The sequence below is a fragment of the Peromyscus californicus genome, unplaced genomic scaffold, assembly GCF_007827085.1.
Source record: "Peromyscus californicus insignis strain IS unplaced genomic scaffold, ASM782708v3 Scaffold_10__1_contigs__length_136768540, whole genome shotgun sequence".
Taxonomy (NCBI): domain Eukaryota; kingdom Metazoa; phylum Chordata; class Mammalia; order Rodentia; family Cricetidae; genus Peromyscus; species Peromyscus californicus.
Genome location: NW_026294391.1, coordinates 133,716,650 through 133,737,310, shown reverse-complemented (window position 1 = coordinate 133,737,310; position 20,661 = coordinate 133,716,650). Strand labels below are relative to the sequence as shown.

Sequence of the window (20,661 nt, the reverse complement as noted above, 5' to 3'; positions counted from 1 at the left end):
CCACACAGTGCTTGGTGGTGGCACAGAATCACAGGGTGTCGGGGGCCTGGTTGAGGTGATTTCTGCAAACCTCCCTTCTGCAAGGGACTAGACAGAATCCCGGGTACTGCAGGTACTAGAAGGTATGTGGGAAACAGAGTGAGGGATGGGCGAGAACATGGAGGGTCCCCATTGCCCCTTGTGTACTCTTTGGTCAACGCTGGACAATGCGTCACCATTTTCGATGTCCGCTGGGCCCTTTCATGGGTGGCAACTGCTGGGCCCGAGCCAGGCATATGTGACTGTTGGACCCATCTGTTGCAAGAGCACCTCCTAGCCCCACCTCTTGAGTTTGCATGATACTCCCAGGCCATCCATTCATCTGTGCCAGGGCAGCCTCAACCAAGGATGGATACTTGGCCCACCACAGGCAAGTGTGCCTGCTGGGCCAGCCTCAAGTATGTAAACTTGCTGAGGGGCCTCACACAGGGACAGGAAGATGCATATTCACCTGCTGGGTGCTCAGCCTTAGCCTGTATCGCCTACCACGCATGTCAGGCACCCCCCTCCCCACCCCACACACCCCACCCCACCCCCGTGCACGTATGCGCTTGCGTGCGCATACACAAACACACACACACACACACACACACACACACACACACACACACACCCCTCATATATGTATACCAGCTGGGCCCACTTGCTGGGCCTTTCTCACGTATAGGTGCTGTTCCAGCCAATCAGTAAGCATGCTTGCTTGTGGGGGCAGACAGTAGCTAGGTGTTACTTTCCTCAAAAGAGAAAGAGGTTTCTGAGGGGTGGGTCTCGGAATAGGATTGTCTTGGTGGGTGACAAGAAATCAGCAGAAAGGGCTGAGATTGAGGGCTACAGGCTTGTGGAGAGCTCTGCATTCAACCAGAAAAATGGAACAGAAAGTGATTGGATGTGGTGGGATATCGGTGTCATCCTCCTGCCTCCTCTTTGCTCCAGCACAGCAAGTGCCAGGACACATGGCCACAGCCTGTGGAGTCCCGGTACCTGTTTCCATTGCCGTCATGAAATTGCTTCTTGGTGTCTTTACTGTCTGTGCACACCAGCATTTCAGGAGTCCTGCCCAGCCCAGCAAGGCCCCAGCCATGTCAAGCAAGGAACAGAAAGACATGGAGAGACGTGCCAAGCGCCCAAGGGTTGATCAGAATCTCCCATCAGATGACTTCCAGAACCCAGATGCAATCACCCCCGGTAACAACTGATAAGGGGCATATAGGGCTGGGCCTAACGGAGGGGACATTATACTACTCCTTGGCAGGTGGAGCACAGGAGTGGCCTGGTACTAACCAGGTCATTGCATGGGATTGCGTGGGTGGGGTGGAGATGGGAGATTCGGGTGCTGAGAGCTGATTCTCAAAGCATATTCTGGGTTTCTGTCCCCACCTGACGTTCTCACCCCGTGGCAGAGGTACAAGGCTCACAGAGGAGAGCCATTGTCCTGACCAATGTGCCTCTGACAAAGCCCATGGGTCACAGTGAATTTCCTTGAAAAGCTTGTACAAATACATGTACCTGCTGTCCCCAGACTCCGGCCGAGCTGAATTTCACCTGTGTGTGTGTGTGTGTGTGTGTGTGTGTGTGTGTGTGTGTGTGTGTGTGTGTGTGTTGGGGTGGGGGGCATGAGTTCCTGGAAGACTACTTTAAAACTGTTGTTGGCCATGGGCTCAACCAACCCTAGAGTGAAGCTGTTTCCCATGTAGGATGATGAGAACAGCACACTTCATTCGCAAAGGTTTTTTTTTTTTTTCCTTTCTTCTCAATGCAGCAAACAATCCAGCAGTTGATACCAGTGAGATGGGCAGCTGTTCCTCAGGACCAGACGTGCAAGAGGCCAGGTGATGTCTTAAAGGAACTTTGGCCTGTCCCAGGAGGTAGTTTCAGTGTGGTTTTATGCAGGCATACAAAGAAATTTCTGCCCTTTGCTGGAAAATGGATCCAAACGGAGAGTTTGGTGTTAAGTGAAATAAGCCAGCACCAAAGAGACCACAGTCACCTGTTTTCTCTCATTTGATGATCCTAAATTATAAATAGGTCCATAAAATAATATAATCCGAATTCAGAAGAGAGGCTGGGAAGAGGCAGGCAATGCCCAATAGAGGGGAAGGTTTGAGGAGTAGAGGCCGACTCTGGAGGTTGAATATGGTCACATGGCATGAAAGTTGAAGAGACACTGGCTGGGTGATAGAGGAGGACTAGCAGGAGGGTACTGAGGAAGGATGAGAGGGAATATGGCTGGAGTGCACGACAGATGGGTGAGTACACCTTTATGAGGCGCCTTGCAGCTGTACCGTGGATGGGTTCCAGTAAACCTTTAGTATAAAATCCCCTACACTGCCACAACATAACACGGGAGTCACCGCTTGAGGAGAGGGGACACTTCCGTGGAGCTGCCTGCAGTTGGGCAGGGAGCGAACGCCAGGGATGCAGTTTTCATGTGTCATCCAACACCCAGCCAGAGGTTGGGGTCCTGGGGATACAGCTGACTTTGAGTCACCCATGCTCCAGTAAGTAACCCTTACCCATGTGCCCGTATGTATTCTGCAGTGAACTCATTGGTTCACTGTGAAAACGCGAATAAAGGAATAAAAGTAATGGCCCCAAACAGGAAAATCCAACTTTGCCTCACATAAGCGCTAGTCTCTCCAAAACCAAGCGCCTCACCTTTCCTTCGAAGCAAACTTGGGATGTTTGTCCTCAATTAAGGATTCTTGTGTGCATTTTCCATAGGGAGCCTGTTCAGAAGAGGATACCGGATGTCAAAGGTGTGTTTGAGCAGATGTTGCTAGTCCCAGAGCCCTCTTTCTGACCCTACAACTTAATATGTGGTGAGAACGTGGTCACCCGCCAACAGGACTCTGTTACACTTCTGTCGCCCAGAGGATTTTTGGGGGTGGGGTGGGGTGGGGTGGGGGAGACAGTAAATTGCCATTTATCCTTCAGGGGGCACCTTTAGTTTAACTTTTAGCTGGCCTCTCTGAGCAGGGGGGTGTTGTAGCTGTCACTGAGGCCGTGGGGAGAGTTTCCTGCTTCCTGCATTGCTGAAGAGTGTTACTAGGGATGATGGGCAAGCAGATAAGTCTCTGCTTTTTATCTTTACTGCACGAGTGGCATGTCGCATTTCAACAGCTGTTTTTCACCTTCTGAATTAAGTCATTTTTTTTCTGGCTTTCCGAAGTTGCTCTCCTCCAGGAAGCCCTGCCAAAGGAGGGCATGGAAAACAGCCTTTAGGCCGTACACGTTTATGAGCCTGCCAGGGAATGCTGAAGGCAGCCACACTGTGGACAGGGAAGAAAAGTGTGATAGCATGCAAACATCATGCATGCCACACTAGCTTGTTTTCTGTCATCCACGGTAACCAAGTCAGTGTACCACACGCCCCTCAGGCCGAGACAGCTTTTATTCACTGGTGTAGGTGGCCCTAAAACAGCATTACTGGAGAGACACCGTCAGTTCTTAGCCAGTGTATAGAGTCAATTCATACAAGCAAGGATGTCTGACAGCATCGCTCTTTCTGGTACAGATGAACTGCTTGGGTTTTTGAGGTGTCCAGAAAATGGTTTGTCAGTGGCGGTCACTCGTCAAAGCTCGATGCCCCCACACCTGTATTCCTAGCACTTAGGAAGTGGAGGCAGGAGAATCAGGAACTGGAAGTCGTCCTCACTTACCTCTCAAGTTTGAGACCAGCCTGGGCTACACAAGACCCGGTCTAAAATTAAAAAATAAAAATACAACGAAGAGCAAAATGGACACCAGATCTGTAGATACTCCTATTACCGTGTAGGTGATGTGTCAGGGATGAAAGTGCGCCTCTTCCTCTGGGTATTTGATTTAAAGTGATACCATTTCCTTTCTCGACTAGGTGACGTTACTCGGTACCTTCTGGCAAAGAGGAAGCAGTTTGAAAAGGATATAAATGCCTCTTTGAGCAGCCTGAATGAAAGCCTCCAGAGTGTTTTCAAAACCCAACAGAAGTCAAGGTAAAGTTGTGACCCTCTGTCAACGAGACCTGTACAGCTTTTACTCTTCCTTCCAAAGTCACTCCTGCCTGCCATTGTGGTCCTGCACAGAGTGGAATCGCTAATGGGACCTACATAGCACTGCATTTTCTCTATGAGCTAGTCCTATTCATAGCTGGCGGGGACCCCCCCCCTCCCCCACTTTTACGCAGCTGAGATGTATTAGCTTCAAGACTGGCAAGAGACCGGTTTCCCCCCTGTCAGATAACAATACAGATAACTTCCTGTAAGGAAGGCCAGTCTTCTATGGTCTACGTTGTGCCCATGTCGGGGGCGGAGGTTCTGTGCCCTCTTCGTGTATCTAAAGTCCCAGAGGATGAAGGGTATGTTGCCTTCACAACACAGACTTGGGCTCTCAGAATCTCTAGGTTACTCCATAAGGGAAAGGGAAGATGAGTCTAATTTTAAGCCAGAAATGCAATCTTGGGAAATGTATGCATCACAGCATCCTAGGTGTTCGAGAGGGAAGACAGGTGAAATGGCGGCGCGTCACTGGCAGCAAATTAGGACAACATTCTTCTGGGACGAGAGTCACATTGCTGCCTCTCAAGAGCCAATTTCATTCATGTCCCCTTTCTCTTTTGCTCCTAGCTCTTGTTTCAAAATGATGAGTGTGTGCGCCATTGCCTTACCCACACGCAGTGTGACAATGCTCAGTAATTGTTACTGTGTTTTACAGGCAGGAGCTTCACTCCATGCACTCCCAGATGTTTGAGTCTCTCTATCACAAGTGGCTGGACGAGGTAGGGAGAGCAAGGGAGCAAGAAGAACACCTTACTGTGAGTGTCTCTCTCTTAGCTTGGACTAGATCCACTGTGTCTGTTTCCAAAGTGTCAGGGCTTCAGTGCATCAAGTCGAGAGGGAAAGGGACAGGACAGGACATGAGCCTACGGAGACAAGGAGGGGGGTGGATGTGGCCTGGAGAGACTGGCCATCCTCTCTGGCTTGCTTCTTTTTCTGTGGAGGGGTGATGTGGTCATGGGTTAGGAGCCAGCATGGGGGGCTGGGGGAGGCTGAGCAGGCACTGCCTGGAGAGTGCAGGAGAAGGTATGGGCTTGTATGCTCAGAGGGAGGGGAGCCTTTGTGATCCACACAGTGCGGATGCCAAGTAGTGCGGGATGGGGTGGGGCTTGGGGGGGGGTCCCAGGTAGCCTTCTGACACAGTGATCAGGGAGGCAGAGTGAGAACAGTCAGTATGGACACCGAGTAGTGCGGTCTTTGAGGAATCTTTCATCCTGATGGAGGATAGAACTGTACTCCCAAAGGCGCTGACTTCCAAAGGTGGGGAAGCAGAACCTGGAATCTGAGGGAGATGGAGACAGATTCCAGTCTGGTGGTGAGGAGCATGTTCTCTGGACCCCATTGCTTGGGATGCAACCATAGTCCTGACACTTGCTCATTGTGAAAGCTCAGGAAAATAATTAACCTCCCTGCCTCAGTTTCCTAGGAGTAAAAGCCGACCTGTGAAGAATCCCTACCTTTCTAGACTTTGTGTATTGAGTGGTTTCATTTTGTGGCATGTTGCTATGGAACGTTTGACCGTGGGAGCTGATGCATGTTTGCTGTTCGTCTTCCCTGCCCTTCTTATTTGGTTGATAATGTAGTTGATGGAATGTCACAAGCTGGGGAATGACTGATTGATGAGGAAGGCTTTGGTCAAAAAAAAAAAAATTTTTTTTTTTTTTTTTGAAAAGAAGGGTTTCCTTGGAAGCTATTCTGTGTCCTCGTTGTATTAAAATAAATACTTTATGAAAACAAAGGAATGCTTTGTACTTAATTTTGGTGAGGTGAGAATCCACAGATTAGGTGGGTCTTGTGTTAATTTCAAAATGAATAATTATTTCATAGAATTTTTGCACAGGCTTGACAGACTATCTCACTCTGTGACTGGTCAGACCGTGTTATGTTGCTTTTGGCAGTGAAGGGCATGTCTTCAAACTTGTTCATGAATGTCAGAACACAAAACATCACGGGAAGCAGTTCCTGTAAGCAGCAGGGTTGGATGTTGAGCTTTACTGACATTTTGTCATTGATTTCCTCTATTTCAGCTTATAGCTCAGCAGCAGATGAAGATTTTACAGAAAGCTATAGAGGATCATGAAACCAGGATTGAAAACGCTAAAGATTTATGTGACACATTTTTGAAGGTCTGGTGGATTGCACTTGTTAACAGAACACACCCATTTATGTCACACCAGGTGTCTGTAAAAGCAGAAGACAGGTTGGCCCTTTCTCAGTTTGTGGGAGAAGTAATTAGTTTTGAAAACCGGGATCACATTCTCTTTGGATTATTTTCCCCACACATAGGAGAAATGCTAAGGTTTGTTTAACCTGGGAAACTGATGACAGTGTTGGGGACAGTGTTCTAGCACGGGAGCTGGTGACTGGAAATTTGCTTAGAAAGGAGCATACTGCATCGCGGTGATGAGCTATTAGTGACCTCTCGTGACATTTCGATGGAAATTGGCAAGTCTGGGGATCCTTCTGGTTTTCTTTGACTCGTTTGGATTGGACAGGTCGGTAAAACAAGCAATGGGCAAGGGTAGATTTTATTTTCTTTCATGTTGAGTGTTTTGTAGTCTTCCGACATCAGCATTGTTCTTGAGTATTGGTGGCCGTGTATTTCAAGAGCTCCCCAAGAGATGTGGGGAATGACAAAGCTGGCAGAGGATTAACCCTCTTTGAACTGAGAGCTGCGAGCTGGCAATCGTACCCTTGCCGAAGCTCTAGTTCCTAAGTGACCTCTATATATCCAGGAGTTGAAGCAGCCCTTCAATGGGAATTCTTTTGGATGCTCTCATTTAAATACACTATGAAATAATCTCTCCTCATATCTGATTCAGATGCCTTAACTAACGTGCTCAGTGTGCCACAGTAAATTAAATGTTTTCAAGATGCTATCGAGAAGCTAGGCCTGTCTTTGCTGAGCAAGCATGAGTACCCCATTTAGTACCCTAGTGAATATCCCCAGCAGCCATGTGTCCTCCAGGCATGGCAACAGGTGCCTGTAACCCCAGAGTGGTGAGGGTAGAGAGAGACACAAGGACCCCTGGGGCTTGTGGGACCACCAGTACAGCCAAATTGGAAACCCCGTGTTTAGTGAGAGACCCTGCTTCAAAAAGTCATGTGGTGAGCGGTTCAGGAAGGCGCCGGCACATGGGAGCACACACATGTGTATGCGTGCAAACATGTACATGTGAAGGAAATCACTTTGAGTGTTTTTTATGACCTCTGGTCTCCACACTCAAGCACACATACAGGGACACCCTCCGGCACACACCCATGCACACAGAAAAGTAAAAATGAATTTTCAAGACCTTGGGGGCCATCTACATACATCCAGTCCTTTAGGAAGAGCTTAAGGAAAGGGAACATGCAGCTCTAATGCAGCTGAATACTGCTTGGGAACTGGTTGGAAGAACTGACCAGAAAGGCTTGATTCTAACTGTGAGTGCTCAATGTGAGCAGCACCACAGAGGGAGCCTTGTGACTGGGCCTCTCTGGCTTCCCAGGTGGTCCCTGCCCTTCTGCCCTGTGCTCTTCTGACTCCCTCACTCTCTTGATCTCCCTCTGCCTCTCCACTCAGGCTTCCCTCCTTTCCTAGTCCTTGGCTCTGGCTCTGAGGGACTATTGTCCTGAAACATGGCCTTCCAGATTTCCCAGAGGCCTTCCTTCTTAATTCTCTCTGCTTCCTGTGTCCTCTGCACAACACGCCCCCTCTCCCTCCCCCTCCGTCCCCCCCCCCCCCCCACAGCCTCTTGACAGCTTCACTGGCTGCCTGCTTCCCTCTGTCCATCTTGTCTTCCCTCCTCCCAGTGCACCAGCTTCCCCTGAAGTGGCTCCTATTCCGTGTCCATGCTTTGCTTCTGCTCTTTGCCCAGAAAGCTCCCTGTGCCTTGTCTTCTCTAAGGAAATCTTACGTTTTTACTGCTTGAAGTCACCATTTGTGTCCTTTTCAGCCGCGAGCCCAGCAAGCTCCCCTTCCATACCTGTTTTCAGCTAGTGTGCATGTCATCTGTTCCCAAGGTGCTCTGGGCCCTGGGAATAGGGCAGAGACTGAACAGGCATTTTGCAATTTCTGGACAGAGGGTGACACAGTTCTTTCTCCTCTGTGTCCACCACTGCAGTGTGCTTTGAGAGATCAGAGGGGTTTGAGTCCCCGCTTGAGCGTTTCTTAGATTGAAGGGTCATGGGATCGTACACTGTGTCTTCCTCTGAAAAATCACATTCCATGGACATAGTGAATGGCTCCCTCCTCTGGGAAACCTTGGGGGTCTCCAACGTGGGCCTGTGCCTCGTTTTCCATGTCTGCTCCGTGGGACCTTTTAACTGATCCTCCACCCATTTTCGGAGATAAGTGTCTTAGCTGTTGTTGTCCCACAATGGCACCACCTTAAAATGTGGCACTGGAGCTTTCTTTGGAGTGGCTATTTAGATGTGTGTGAAGTAGCCACTGTTCGTTCTTTGAATTCATAGCAAGCGTCCTTTGGATATGCAGAGTCGGTTCTTTTGAAATTAAATGAGGTGAGGTGTCAAGCCAAGCCAGGGCTTTGTGCTCAAGCAGAGTTTTGTTTGTTTGCTTGTTTGTTTTTTTTCAGAAAGCCAAGGACTTGAGTGAACATCTCAAAGCTTTTATTGGTGGTGAAGAAAGTGAAGTGAAGAAAGAAATCTCCAAGGCGCAGGACAGAGTTATCATGGAAACTGTAAGTCGTGTGTCTGTAATGCCGTGAGCCTCGAGATGGCTTCCTACGGGCAGAGATGCAATAACAATTCCCTAATTCTCCATTTTCAAACAGCAAGAGCAAGATGTGTCTGTTGTTGAAACATACCTTCAATCCCTGGTCCTTGACCACTCTGAAGAAACCATCTGACGCTCACGTAGAGGACGCACAGGGAGCATTAGCCATGCTAAGAGGACGTTAGTAGCAGTCAGTGCAGCTCCTTTCTCTTTACTTCGCTTGTTAGAAATATGACTGAGACTCTGTTAACCATTAAGTGAACCCCCAACAGTTCTGTGAGTAGCAACAGTTAAGTGTGGATCCTCCAGCCCCTGACAGCAAGGGAGATACATTCTCCCCAGCAGTGGCAGTTACATTTTGCAAGAAAATGTCATTTGATTTTACGATTGGCTTCTTTGGTTCTCTGTCACTTGCCCAAAGTGAATGTTACCTTTCTTATTTCAGGAAGAAATAAATAACGGTGGGATCCATTTTTCTGTGCATGCTTTCATTTATTCAGGAGGTCACAGAGCCAATTCCATTGCAAATGGGCCTTTACAGGAAAACCAACCCGACATGTTCACTCAGACTTAACTGAGCACAACTCATGTTTTCCTGCCCAGATGTGCTAAACTGTTGACAGCATTCCCGCAGCAGCAGAGCCAGATCTTAACGTGTTGGGTGTGAGCTTGCAGTGGGGCTGTGGCATTTCCCAAAGACTCGTTTCTAGGCTGTATTCAACCCTGGTTAGAAGACACCTGCCCTCATCTTTGGTCACAAACATTTTATCATCGATGAATATCTGCATAAGCATTTACAGTTTCAGAATTTTAGATGGGTGTTTCCAGGAGCAATTTTTATAGTGCTTCTATTATTCATATTAATTACTCAGCTTGGATGTGGAATTGTACACGTAGGCATCTAACTCTAAAAATTAAAGTTACTATTTTTTTCCTGTGCTGTTTTATAAAGTCTTGAAAACCTTTTTTTGAATCCATTTGAAGTTGTCTAACTGTAATATGTCCTTTATTCATATTCTTTGTGTAGCTTACTATTAAAAAGAAAACCCATCTCCCAAGACTGATCGCCATATTTCCCCAAATTCCTATTTCATCTGTCTCTATTAACCATTCTTCTCTTTTTTTTTGTAAATTTTTAAAATTGATTTATATATTTGAAATTATCCTTAGTTTTACATTTGAATGTTCTTCACGATTTCATTACCACCTATGTATTTATCTGCATACTGTATATATACCAAGCCACCAGGCTTCAACCCTTTACTTCCTTCCAAATATTCCATCTTCCAAAATCACCTGTTTCCAATAGTCTTCTCTTCTATTTTCAGGTCCTTTAAATTATTACTTTTTTCTCCACGTATGAAAGATAATATATTGTACTTGTGTTTCTACGTCTGGCTTTTGTTCCCTCTCAGTATCCTACAGTTGCATCCATTTGCTTACAAATGGCAGAATTTCATTCTCTTTATAAGCTGGGGGAGTCTTCAAATATGTATGCGTTTATGTAATTTTTTTGCCTTCATGAGTTGTCCACTTACGTTGTCTCTTTGTGCTTTTCTATGTCTCCTCTACTTGAATGGTCCTAGGAAGTTGTTAGTTTCCATTGTGGCAGGGGAGGGCAAGACAGAGTATGGTGAGTTTGCAGGGAACTGGGCAGATAGAAGGGATGGTGTCAGTGCTTAGACTGATGGGTACAGGCCTGAGCTGCTCCAAGTTATGGCCTCAGCTGAATTTGGGAGGGGTGGCCAAACATTGCAAATGAATTGGCAACTGCAGCTGTTTGAAGCAAGAAGTGGAAGGTAGCTGTGGCATTCTTGCCCAGAGCATACAGAGAGGTTTCCAACTCCAGTCACAGGTCACAGGAACGATGTTTCAGATTCTGTCCGGCCATCAGCCCTATATGCAGATGATAGCCTGTGGGATGAAACCAGTTGCCAAACAAATATGCTGAGGGCAGGGGGCTTGGATAGCCAAAAATTGAAGGCAGGGCAAGCAAAGTGTCAGACCATTCTGCAAATAACAGTCTGTAGGGTAGAGATTAGCTTTAGGGATATGGCCTCATGTACAAAACCTCAGTCCCAGGGCAGGCAAAGCCATAGATGTTGGAGCATTCCAGGCACTGGCACGCAGGTTATATCTTACTCACATCCAGTGCCAGGCAAACCTCCTGGCAGATCTTGCTGATTAATAAAGGTTAATAATGAGTCATAATCCTCCATGACCCTAGGCCCCACATGCCACTCGCTGTTCTACATCTGTGTCCTCAGCCAAAAGGCGTGCCTTTGCACATGGGTCGTCTCTGCTCTGTGGTCTCCCATGAGAAGGCCATCTTTCTGATGCAGCTGGCCAGGCTGGCCCAGGCTGGTTCAGGGCCAAGAGGTGCATGGGGGGTACCCCCATCCAGGTCCCCCTTGTCTCCCTCCAAAGCGGCTGTTCCTCCACCATCCCTGCCCGCCTGCCTTCCACACCTGCACCCCAAACACCACTGTGTTGCCGCACTAGGCCACCCTGACCTTCTTCCCCTACCTTCCACTCGCTCCCACCTCATGCCCAAAGGAAAAACTAGGGAAACCAGCCTGTAGGTCACCTGCACCCCAGCACCACTCCCACCCGCTGTGTTCCTCCAACTAGGCCCACCTCACCCTCTGCCCCCACCCCCACCCCCACCCCGTGCCAAAGGAAAAGCCAGGGAAGCAAACCTATGGGGTTCTCGAACTAAAGCTTTAATAAGAGCACAACAGGGAGAAGGAAGGGACGAGGCTGACCAGCCTCGCAGGGCTGTCTGTGGCAAAGTTTGGGCGGGATGAACTGATGCTCGGTGGGTAGATTGGGGCGGATGGGCAGGTCAGCAACCCAGAGCCAGCCAGCAGCAGCACCAGCAGCAGCAGGTAGTAGCTAGCGTTGACGTCGACGCCCACGACGGGGGCGACCAGCCGGGGCCACCTGGGAGATGGTGGCGAATTGGAACAGTTCGCTGAGCAGCGTGTTATTGTAGACAGTCACGTCCAGCAGCTCCGGGGTGATGAGCCTCTGTGCGCCTCGGCGTTGGGCCTCATTGCCTGCCAGCTCCAGCAGCCTGCGGGTCAGGAACTCCAGGATGGCAGTCAGCAAGATGGGCACCGTTTCGCTCAGCCGCCGGGCATGGCCGCCCTCCCGAAGACGGTGTTCCACCAGGCTCACAGAGAAGGTCAGCTCGGCTCTGGAGGTGCGGGAGCGGCGAGACGACGACGACCCTCGACGGCTGCCCTGTCTGGTCCTGGGCATGCTGGCCTCGGAGTGCGACCTCACAGGCTGGTTCTGCTCCACCTGGCGGCTCTCTGCTGGCCTGCTGGGCTCTGGGCCTCCAGGCTGATCCCAAGGGCCCCTCTGCGTCTGGCTGCGTATCCTAGCGACCCCTCACGGTCGAAATCCTCTCTTCTGTGCTCCCACTCCAGCTCCCACTGATGACGTGTGGTGTGTGATGGCTCCCAGCCCGCCCTCGCTAGGGGCGCTGTCGCCACCTGGACACCTTGGGCTGCTCAAGGAGCCTTCTAGGAAAGACAAAGACGTGAGGGGGAGCAACTCAGTGGTGCCATTGAGAACCAAGCCCTTCACAACCCTCGGCTTCTAAGGTACTTTCACCGTGTCTACCCATTAAGCGTGAGCTCTTTGTCCCTACCTTCCCCACCACCACCCACCACCCACCCCACGCCCCACCCAGGATCCCAGTCACCACTGTAAACCTGAGGGGTTTTCCCTTTTTCCTTCCGGAGACTTAAACTCAGAGCTCCAAGCATCCCGAGCAAATCCAGAGCTGCAGGCTTTCCTGGTCCCTGGGGCCCCTTAGCCGCTACTCTGCTTTCTGCCACGTCAGCTCATCTCCGAGTTGGACAGCTCTTGTAGGTGGAATCATTCGGCAAACCGTCCTCTTGAGTGTACCTGTGTCTGTCCGTTTCACTTAGCATCCTGGATTCATGATGTTTCACCCACAGTACACAGTTCCTTGTGTCTCACCTCGCCTATGTAGCGGCTTGAACCAGTGCTCCTCCATTCCTTTCCACACCCGAATAATAGTCCACTGTATGCTAACAAGTCTTTGGAGAATATTATTTTAAGCTGTGTTACTCTTGTTTGTGTAGCATGAATCTTAAAGAGTCTTGTTAATAAAACCAACCCAGGGCCAGGTATTGGGGTGAATGCTGGAAGATCAGAGAAGCAGAACAAGCCACAGCCACCTCACCTTGCCAGTTCCTCAGCTGATCCCGTTTCCTCAGACTGGAAGGCTCTGAGTCCTCATCCAAATGAATCTCAGCCGAACTGCTGCTCAAAAGCCTAAAGCTTAACCAGCCAAATGCTTCTAGTTTCTGGTCTCCACACCTTATATATCTTTCTGCTTTCTGCCATCACTTCCTGGGATTAAAGGCGCGAGTCACCATGCCTGGCTATTTCCAGTGTGGCCTTGAACTCACAGAGATCCATGCCTCCAGAAGGCTAGGATTAAAGGTGTGAGTGCCACCATTTTCTAGCCTCTGTATCTAGTGGCTGTCCTGTTCTCTGACCCCAGATAAGCTTATTAGGGTCACACAATATTTTGGAGAACACAATACCACCACATTCCCCCCCCCTTTTTCTGTCTAAAATTTAAAAAAGCTTATAACTAATGCAAGAAAAAAACTATATCCAATAAGTATATACAATATATACAGTCAAGAATTACATTAACGATGTCTAGTCCATTAACATTTGAAAGATTCAGACGAATAACTCCATTAATATATAACAACGTCCAGTCCATTTGCATTTGATAAACTCAGACAAAAAATTCACTACTTATCCTATTTAAAACAAGTAGTTCCTTTTTAAAAGTAGATTTAATAATTGACCTTTTTATCTTATCATATCCATATTCTCTTTTTTCTTTTCATAATAGATTCAATAGTCTACCTTTTGTCATTTACATATCTTCCCCTTTTTCTTTTTAGAGTAGATTCAATGATCTACCCATTTATCCTATGATTTCTTTATCTTTTTTCTCAGAGTAGATTCAATAATCTACCTCATATCTATATTCTCTTTTTTCTTTTTCTTTTTCTTTTTTAAACGAAAACTCTGGATCTAATCTCCTTGTTCAGCTTTCTTCCTGGCCAATAACAATTAACAACTTGTAACCAACCGTCATAAACAATGACAATATCCCTAACTTACTAAACAACCAAAAAACACCCACCCCACTTCTTGGGAATGTGGGTGTTGTGTTCTTGAAATTACTTCCTGCTTTCTGGGGGTGAAGACATCTTTAGGGAATCCTAAAGAGAAAATTTTGGGGCTAATTGTCAAGTCCTGATAAAGTTAGTTGTATCATTTGTCCAATCTCTGCATAATGGGAAAGTGCAGGGCTTGTCTCAAGTCCTTGCTCGAGTTGTCTATGAATCTGGATCATCTCAGCTAGCCATCTTGAAAATGTTCTGAGCAGTTTGTAGTCCAAAGTCAATCTTTTGGTGGTGTTAATCAGCTTAATGCCTTTATCATAGTCCATGTGGAATCGTCATTGTGGGCTCCTGTCATCTTTTTGAAGAATTCAAAGTTGCTGTTAAGCGTGGTCATGGTTCCTGTAGATTTTTATTTTTTATTTTTATTTTTCGTGCCTCCTCTGTGGTTTGGAGCAATCACAGTCTGATAAATATCTGTCTCTCGGAACCATGAATGTTCTTCCCTAGAAGAGAAAATCTTCACAGCAATTTCTCCCCACCATTTGTCTCGCCAAACGTTTCCAAACTGACCTTTGCCGATGCTTTCTTGTAACACGATGGTCCTGGCAATTCTTCTCGGAACAAGCAGCAGTAAACCCTTCGTCCCAGGTAGCAGCATCACCGCAGTCACCAACATGATGAGAAGCAGCTTGTAGCTCAGAGCAGAAGCCACCACCTCGGTGGTCCTGCCTCCACTGTTTTTGGTTTGGGCCAGGCCACAGCTTCTCCTTAGCAAGCCTCCCAGGCTGGCCTCAAACTCGGGATCCTCCTGCCTCTGGCTCCTTCAATAAATCCAACCAGTGTGCCACCACAACCAGCCGAGGGTAGCTCGGGCCTGAGCTGGGGCCCACAAGGCCACAGGCAAGCGGCTTTTTTGTGAATTTGTACCACGAACGTTGGGCGCCAGATGTAGCAGGAATCTTACAAGGTCTTATTAATTAACTCAAACCTAAGGCCAGTTATTGTGGTGAATGCTGGAAGATCAGAGAAGCAGAACAAGCCACAGCTACCTCATGTTTGTGTTTCATTTGTTTAACTCTGTGAAGCTGTTACTGTGCCTGTCTAAAACACTTGATGGTCTAATAAAGAGCTGAACGGCCAATGGCGAGGCAGGAGAAAGGATAGGCAGGGCTGGCAGGCAGACAGAATAACTAGAATGAGAGATCTAGAAGAAAAGAGGAAGTCACCAGAGAAGGAGGAGGATCCAGGGGCCAGTCACCCAGCCACACAACCAGCTATGGAGTAAGAAACAAAGAAAAGTTGGGGTATTGTGCTTATTTATGCAGCTCATTTAAAATGCAGTGTATGAATAAGAAATGAGGTTGGTGGTTAATCTATAATGATCAAACTTGTAGTCACATTAGTTATGTTTTCAAGGTTAAATAGGTATATTTTAGAAGAAGTGGTCTTCAAACACTTCAAAGACCTATGGAATATGGCATTTAAAATGTTTTGTTAACTTAAGGTGTTTCATGACAATGAGACACATCTGCTCCTGGCAGCACCAATTTCCTTCAGAGATGATGGGCATCAAAGACACTCCTTATGGAGTTTGCTTTCACTCTGGCAAGGTTAGCCACTGGGCAAATAATCTGCTCTTGCCTTTGACTGCTGACAGTGTGCTGTGCAGACTGGACTGTAGCTGGAGTTTTCTCCAGTCCTGCCCAGCACCATGGGCCCTGCAACCACTTATAAAATAATCACTCAGAAACTTATATTAATTAAACTGCTGGGCCATTAGCTCAGGCCTACCACTGACTAGCTCTCACACTTAACTCAGCCCATCTCTGTTCATCTATATGTCGCCACGTGTTCCGTGCCTTTACATGATGCTCCCTGGACGGCAGGCTGGCGTCTCCCCCAGCTTCCACCTCCCAGCCTCTCTTGTCTGTTTGTCCCGCCTATCCTATACTTCCTGCCTGGCTACTGGCCAATCATTGTTTTGTTTATCAATCAATCATAGCAACATATATTCACAACATACAGGACATCCCACAGCACTGGACATGCAGGACACACGGTGACCGCTGAAGTTTGCCAAAATGAGGCAGAACAGTCCTCCAAAATTCCTGTTTCACAGAAGAGTCTGTCAGATATTCTGCAGGACACAGAGAAAAGCGACTGATGAACTTTGCCAAAACAAGGCAGGACAGTCCCTCAAATTTCCCGCTTCACTGAAAAGCCTTCCAGATACTCTAGGCCTGTAGGCTGAAGATGGATGCCCCAACATTGCAGAAGAACTGTGCGTGACTGTCCAGGCAGCTAAATGTTTCTGTTGTTAGGCAATATTATTAAAGGCTAAATAACTAGAGTTTTGCAAATTGACTGAATCTTGTAAATTCTTACTTGATAACTGTTTTTGTTGTGTATAGTTTTACAATGTTAAAGTTAAAGCCTTTCTTGTTTAGACAAAAGGGAGGAAATGTTACAGAATATTATTTTAAGGTGTGTTACTCTTGTTCATGATGCATTTGTTTAACTCTGTGAATCTGTGAAATATACAGGAATAGAAGAGGAGAAGCTCAGAGGCAAAAGAGAGTCAGGATAATTTTAAATTAAGAAAAGCTGGCTAGAAACATGTCAAGTTAGGGCTTGACATTTACAATTAAGAAAAAGCCTCTGTGTGTGATTTATTTGGGAGCAGGGTGGTGGTCCCTACAAAAGAGTAAAAAACAGCTGGCAACATTTTGGTCATTTTACTTATTCTCTCATCTGCTGATTGGTCACTTGAGTGACCTCCACCTTGAAAAGAACAGGAAGACTTCCCAGTCTTCTTAAGTGAAAAGAGAGCTTGATATCTACCAAGTTGTCAAAAGAATATTATTATTATTATTATTATTATTATTTTGTTTTTTTTTCAAAACAAGTTTTCTCTGTGTAGGTTTTGATGCCTGTCCTGGATCTTTCTCTGTAGACCTGGCTGGTCTCAAATTCACAGAGACCCACCTGGCTCTGCCTCCCAAGTGCTGGAATTAAAGGGGTGCACCACTGTTGCCTTTTAAAAAGTATTTCATTAGGAAAAGAAAGTGAGAGTGGAGGTGTCCAGTAGGGGATAAGCATAAGAAAGTATGGACACCTGGTCAGGCCCTTCAGAGAAACCTGTGAACTTGGAGAATGGGAGGAAAGGAAAATGTAGCAAAGAAAACTTTCACAAAGCTGGAGAAATGGGGTGGATGTCTGGATATTTGAACATTGAGAAGGGGAAGGTGCTGGCCCATTTGGGAGAGACAGAAGGCATATATTTTAGAATGTCAACATTGCAGACCCTTAAAAGATGGATTAGAGAAGAGTGACCTCTGATAAAAGTGTAGTAGCACTGGCAAGGAATGATGATTGTCTAATGTAGGGTGGTACCAGTGGCAGTGTAAGACAGCTGGAAGTAGTACTGCAGAAGGAAGAGTCACAGAGCCCACTGATGATAACTGATGGGGAGGATGAGGAATGCAATCCTCTACATAATAGCAAAGGCCTTACATGTTTTCCCCCATAAAGAGATTAGAAGGTGTATGTTTATGCTCTCTCTCTCTCTCTCTCTCCTCTCTCTCTCTCTCTCTCTCTCTCTCTCTCTCTCTCTCTCTCTCTCTCTCTCTCTCTCTCTCTCACACACACACACACACACACACACACACACACACACACTCACACACACACAAACTCACAATGAAGGTAGAAGTGGTATGATGTGAGAGAAGGAAACTGTGATTGCTGTTGTCAATTTTACAGAAGTTAGAATTATCTGGGAGATGTGCCTCTGGGCATTCCTCCATGTGTGGGTGGTTTTCTAGATTATATTAGCTGAGGTCAGCATACTTCCCCACTGTGGGTGACACCATTCCCTAGGTAGCTGAGTCTGGACTGTATAAGAGTGGAGACTGGTAACTTAGCACTAGCATTACCTGAAGGGTGATTTTTTTTAAAACAAACAGAAAAACGTCATCATTAACAAGAACAACAAAACTGATGCCATTCATTCAAGTAAGCTGCTTCTCTGAAACTTACAAGCAAATACTTGAGGCTAATTTTCCCTTAATTTGTATCTTTTAGGGCATCTTAGGAGAAATTCCACAAGGTAAAAGAATTACCTGAGAGATTCTCATAGCAGAGATGAGTATCTCACATTTCTGAACTTAATCCCATCAGGGGGAGAGAGAGAAAAGAAAGTAAGCAAATGTTTCCAATGTCAGCCAGGTAAAGGGTAAGCCTAGAAGAATTTGATACTCAAAGCAGTGCTTCTGAGCCTCCTGTTGCTTTCCTCAGGCATGTTGTGAGACCCAGGCCCCAATGCTGGGAAATCAGGAGGGTGATGGGACACTGGGAGTTTGAAGAGGTTGAGAGGAGCCACAGGCAAATATACTTTAGTCACTTAAAGAGCAAAGGCTGCTAAGCAGGCAGCCAATGGCAGGCATCCATTCATGCAGGCACATGCCATTATATATGGGAACTACACATGTGGTTGGTCCATGGGCCACATGGTGATAGGGATGGAGGTCTACCAACAAACACACAGGCAGGCTGGCAAAGGTGAAGGTGAAGGCCTCTGATCCCAAGGCCACCTTTATATAGAATCCATACCAAAAATGATATTTTGAATAAAAACAGGAGATCCTGGAAGAAGCTAAATATCACTCAGACAGCTGCCGGGTGGTGGTGGAACACACCTTTTAATCCCAGCACTCGGGAGGCAGAGGCAGGCAAATCTCTGAGTTTGAGGCCAGCCTGGTCTACAGAGTGAGTTCCAGGACAGCCAGGACCACACAGAGAAACCATGTCTCAGAAGCAAACAAAAAGTGTACAGACAAGCCATTTAGTCAATGATCTGATGCCTGGCAGCCCATCACACAGATCTCCCAAGATGAAGTATCCATTGATTGGAATGCTATAACACCTAGCAGGACCCGAGTGTTCAGCTACTTGCTCCTGATGTCATGCATGCCATCTGCTGCCATTCTGTTCCTAACATTATGTATTCTAACCCACTGGAGCTATAAGTCCAAATAAACTCTTTCTTCTATTAATTGCCTTGGTCATGTTTTATCACAGCAACAGAAAATTAACAGATTCAGTGAAATACCCATCAAAATTCTCATAACATTCTTTATAGAAGTAGAAGAAAAAGTAAGCCTAAAATTTGCATTGATGCACAAATATGCTGAATAGTCAAAGCAATCCTAAGAAAAAAAAACGAATACCTGATTTTAAATTGCAAGATAATGTCATAGTTACCAAAATAGCATGGTACTGGCTCCTAAACAGATACACAAATCAATGTAATTGAATAGAAGATCGTAGAAATAAATGCATACAGGTAGACCCTCATAATTTGTGGCAGAGGTGTTGTGGTGGTTTAGATGAAAATGTGCCCTGTCTTAGTCACTGTTACAGTGCTGTGAAGAGACACCATGACCAAGGCAATGACCAAAGAAACTCTTATAAAAGAGTTTCATTCAATTGGGGTGGGGGAGGGAGCTGCTTACCTTACAGTTTCAGAGGGTTAGTCCATTATCATCATGGTGGGAAGCAGACAGGCATGGTGCTGGAACAGTAACTGAGAGCTTTATATACTTTTCTGCAGGCAGCAGCCAGAGAGAGAGAGACAGAGACAGAGAGACAGAGATTTAGAGAGACAGAGAGACTGAACCTGGCTGGCTGGCATGGGCTTTGGAAACCTCAAAGCATACCCCTGGTGACACATCTCCTGCAACAAGCACATACCTCGTAATCTTTCCCAAACAATTCCACTAACTGGGGACCAAGCCTTTAAACATGTGCACTTATGGTGACCATTTTCAGTCAAACCACCACATTCTACTCCCTGGCCTCCATGGGCTTTAACTATATCATAATGCAAAATGCATTCAGTCCAACTCCCAAAATTTCCATAACTTTTGTTAGAACCACCCACATTCCTGAACCAGGTGCTCCCTCATCCCCCACCACACCTTCAATTGTCACCATCACTAAAGGCCAATGCGACACATTTACACATCACCAGTGCCATGTATTTTCCCTATGTGCATGCTCCATACCCCACCCCCATAAAAGCCCAAGCTATCATGACCTGCTCTCTCTCTCTCCTCTCTCTCTCTCTCTCTCTCTCTCTCTCCTCTCTCTTCTCTCCTCTCTCCTCTCTCTCCTCTCTCTCTCTCCTCTCTCCTCTCCCCTCTCTCTCCTCTCTCTCTCTCCTTCTCTCTCTCTCCTCTCACCTCTCCCCTCTCTCTCCTCTCTCTCCTCTCTCTCTCTCCTCTCTCCTCTCTCCTCCCTCCCCCCCCCCCCCCCTCTCTCTCTCTCTCATTAATCAGAGGTGGCCTTTCATGTCCCACCCCCCCTCCCCAATAATTCTCTTGTGTGAGGTCTGTTGTGTGGAGTGATATTCTCACTGATCAAGAATAAGACCACTACCACAGTTAAAAGCCAAATTTGAAGCAAGCTTTAATTAAATACTGACCAGGTGGATGGACTCAGGCCAGGTCCATACCCAGGTTCCCAGGAAATGACCCTAAATCACCGTTTGCAGCAGCTTAAGAAGGAAAACCCATAATTCATTGCATTTCCCATCAAGTCCAATCAGGGACAAGCATACATCCTGATGTACCTCCAGCTACATCCAGTCAGGGGCAAGCATATCTTGATGTACTTCCTGCTTGTG

The 20,661-nt window shown here is 46.9% G+C and overlaps 2 protein-coding genes across 6 annotated transcripts; one reads left to right on the top strand and one right to left on the bottom strand.

The window, feature by feature from the left end:
• Positions 1–614: 614 nt before the first annotated feature.
• On the top strand, positions 615–16,326 carry LOC128112306 (X-linked lymphocyte-regulated protein 5C-like). Of its 5 annotated transcripts, XR_008218941.1 has the most exons (9): positions 617–1,224; positions 1,799–1,868; positions 2,761–2,795; positions 3,893–4,010; positions 4,729–4,828; positions 6,098–6,196; positions 8,648–8,752; positions 12,222–12,398; positions 16,002–16,326. XR_008218941.1 is itself a non-coding variant. In XM_052741369.1 (8 exons), the coding sequence occupies exons 1-8, from the start codon at positions 906–908 to the stop codon at positions 12,246–12,248; spliced, it is 873 nt and encodes a 290-aa protein (XP_052597329.1). In that variant the 5' UTR covers positions 617–905; the 3' UTR covers positions 12,249–16,326. The 5 variants fall into 5 exon arrangements, 4 of the variants coding, with proteins under 4 accessions (XP_052597308.1, XP_052597329.1, XP_052597317.1 ...); XM_052741369.1 differs by having other exon boundaries at positions 12,222–16,326; XM_052741357.1 differs by lacking the exons at positions 12,222–12,398; positions 16,002–16,326 and adding an exon at positions 8,846–9,260 and having other exon boundaries at positions 621–1,224.
• LOC128112439 (histone H2A-Bbd type 2/3-like) lies at positions 11,490–12,059 on the bottom strand. The gene has a single exon (XM_052741452.1). It carries the CDS (start codon positions 12,049–12,051, stop codon positions 11,683–11,685), a length of 369 nt encoding a protein of 122 aa, XP_052597412.1. The 5' UTR covers positions 12,052–12,059; the 3' UTR covers positions 11,490–11,682.
• Positions 16,327–20,661: the final 4,335 nt, after the last annotated feature.

Bases quoted from the DNA above. Each gene is read 5' to 3' on its own strand.
- LOC128112306 (XM_052741348.1), top strand. From the start codon at position 906: ATGGAACAGAAAGTGATTGGATGTGGTGGGATATCGGTGTCATCCTCC. The intron at 2,796-3,892 runs GTGTGTTTGAGC...TTTCTCGACTAG, and splicing joins GAGGATACCGGATGTCAAAG to GTGACGTTACTCGGTACCTT. The intron at 4,011-4,728 runs GTAAAGTTGTGA...TGTGTTTTACAG, and splicing joins AAAACCCAACAGAAGTCAAG to GCAGGAGCTTCACTCCATGC.
- LOC128112439 (XM_052741452.1), bottom strand. From the start codon at position 12,051: ATGCCCAGGACCAGACAGGGCAGCCGTCGAGGGTCGTCGTCGTCTCGC.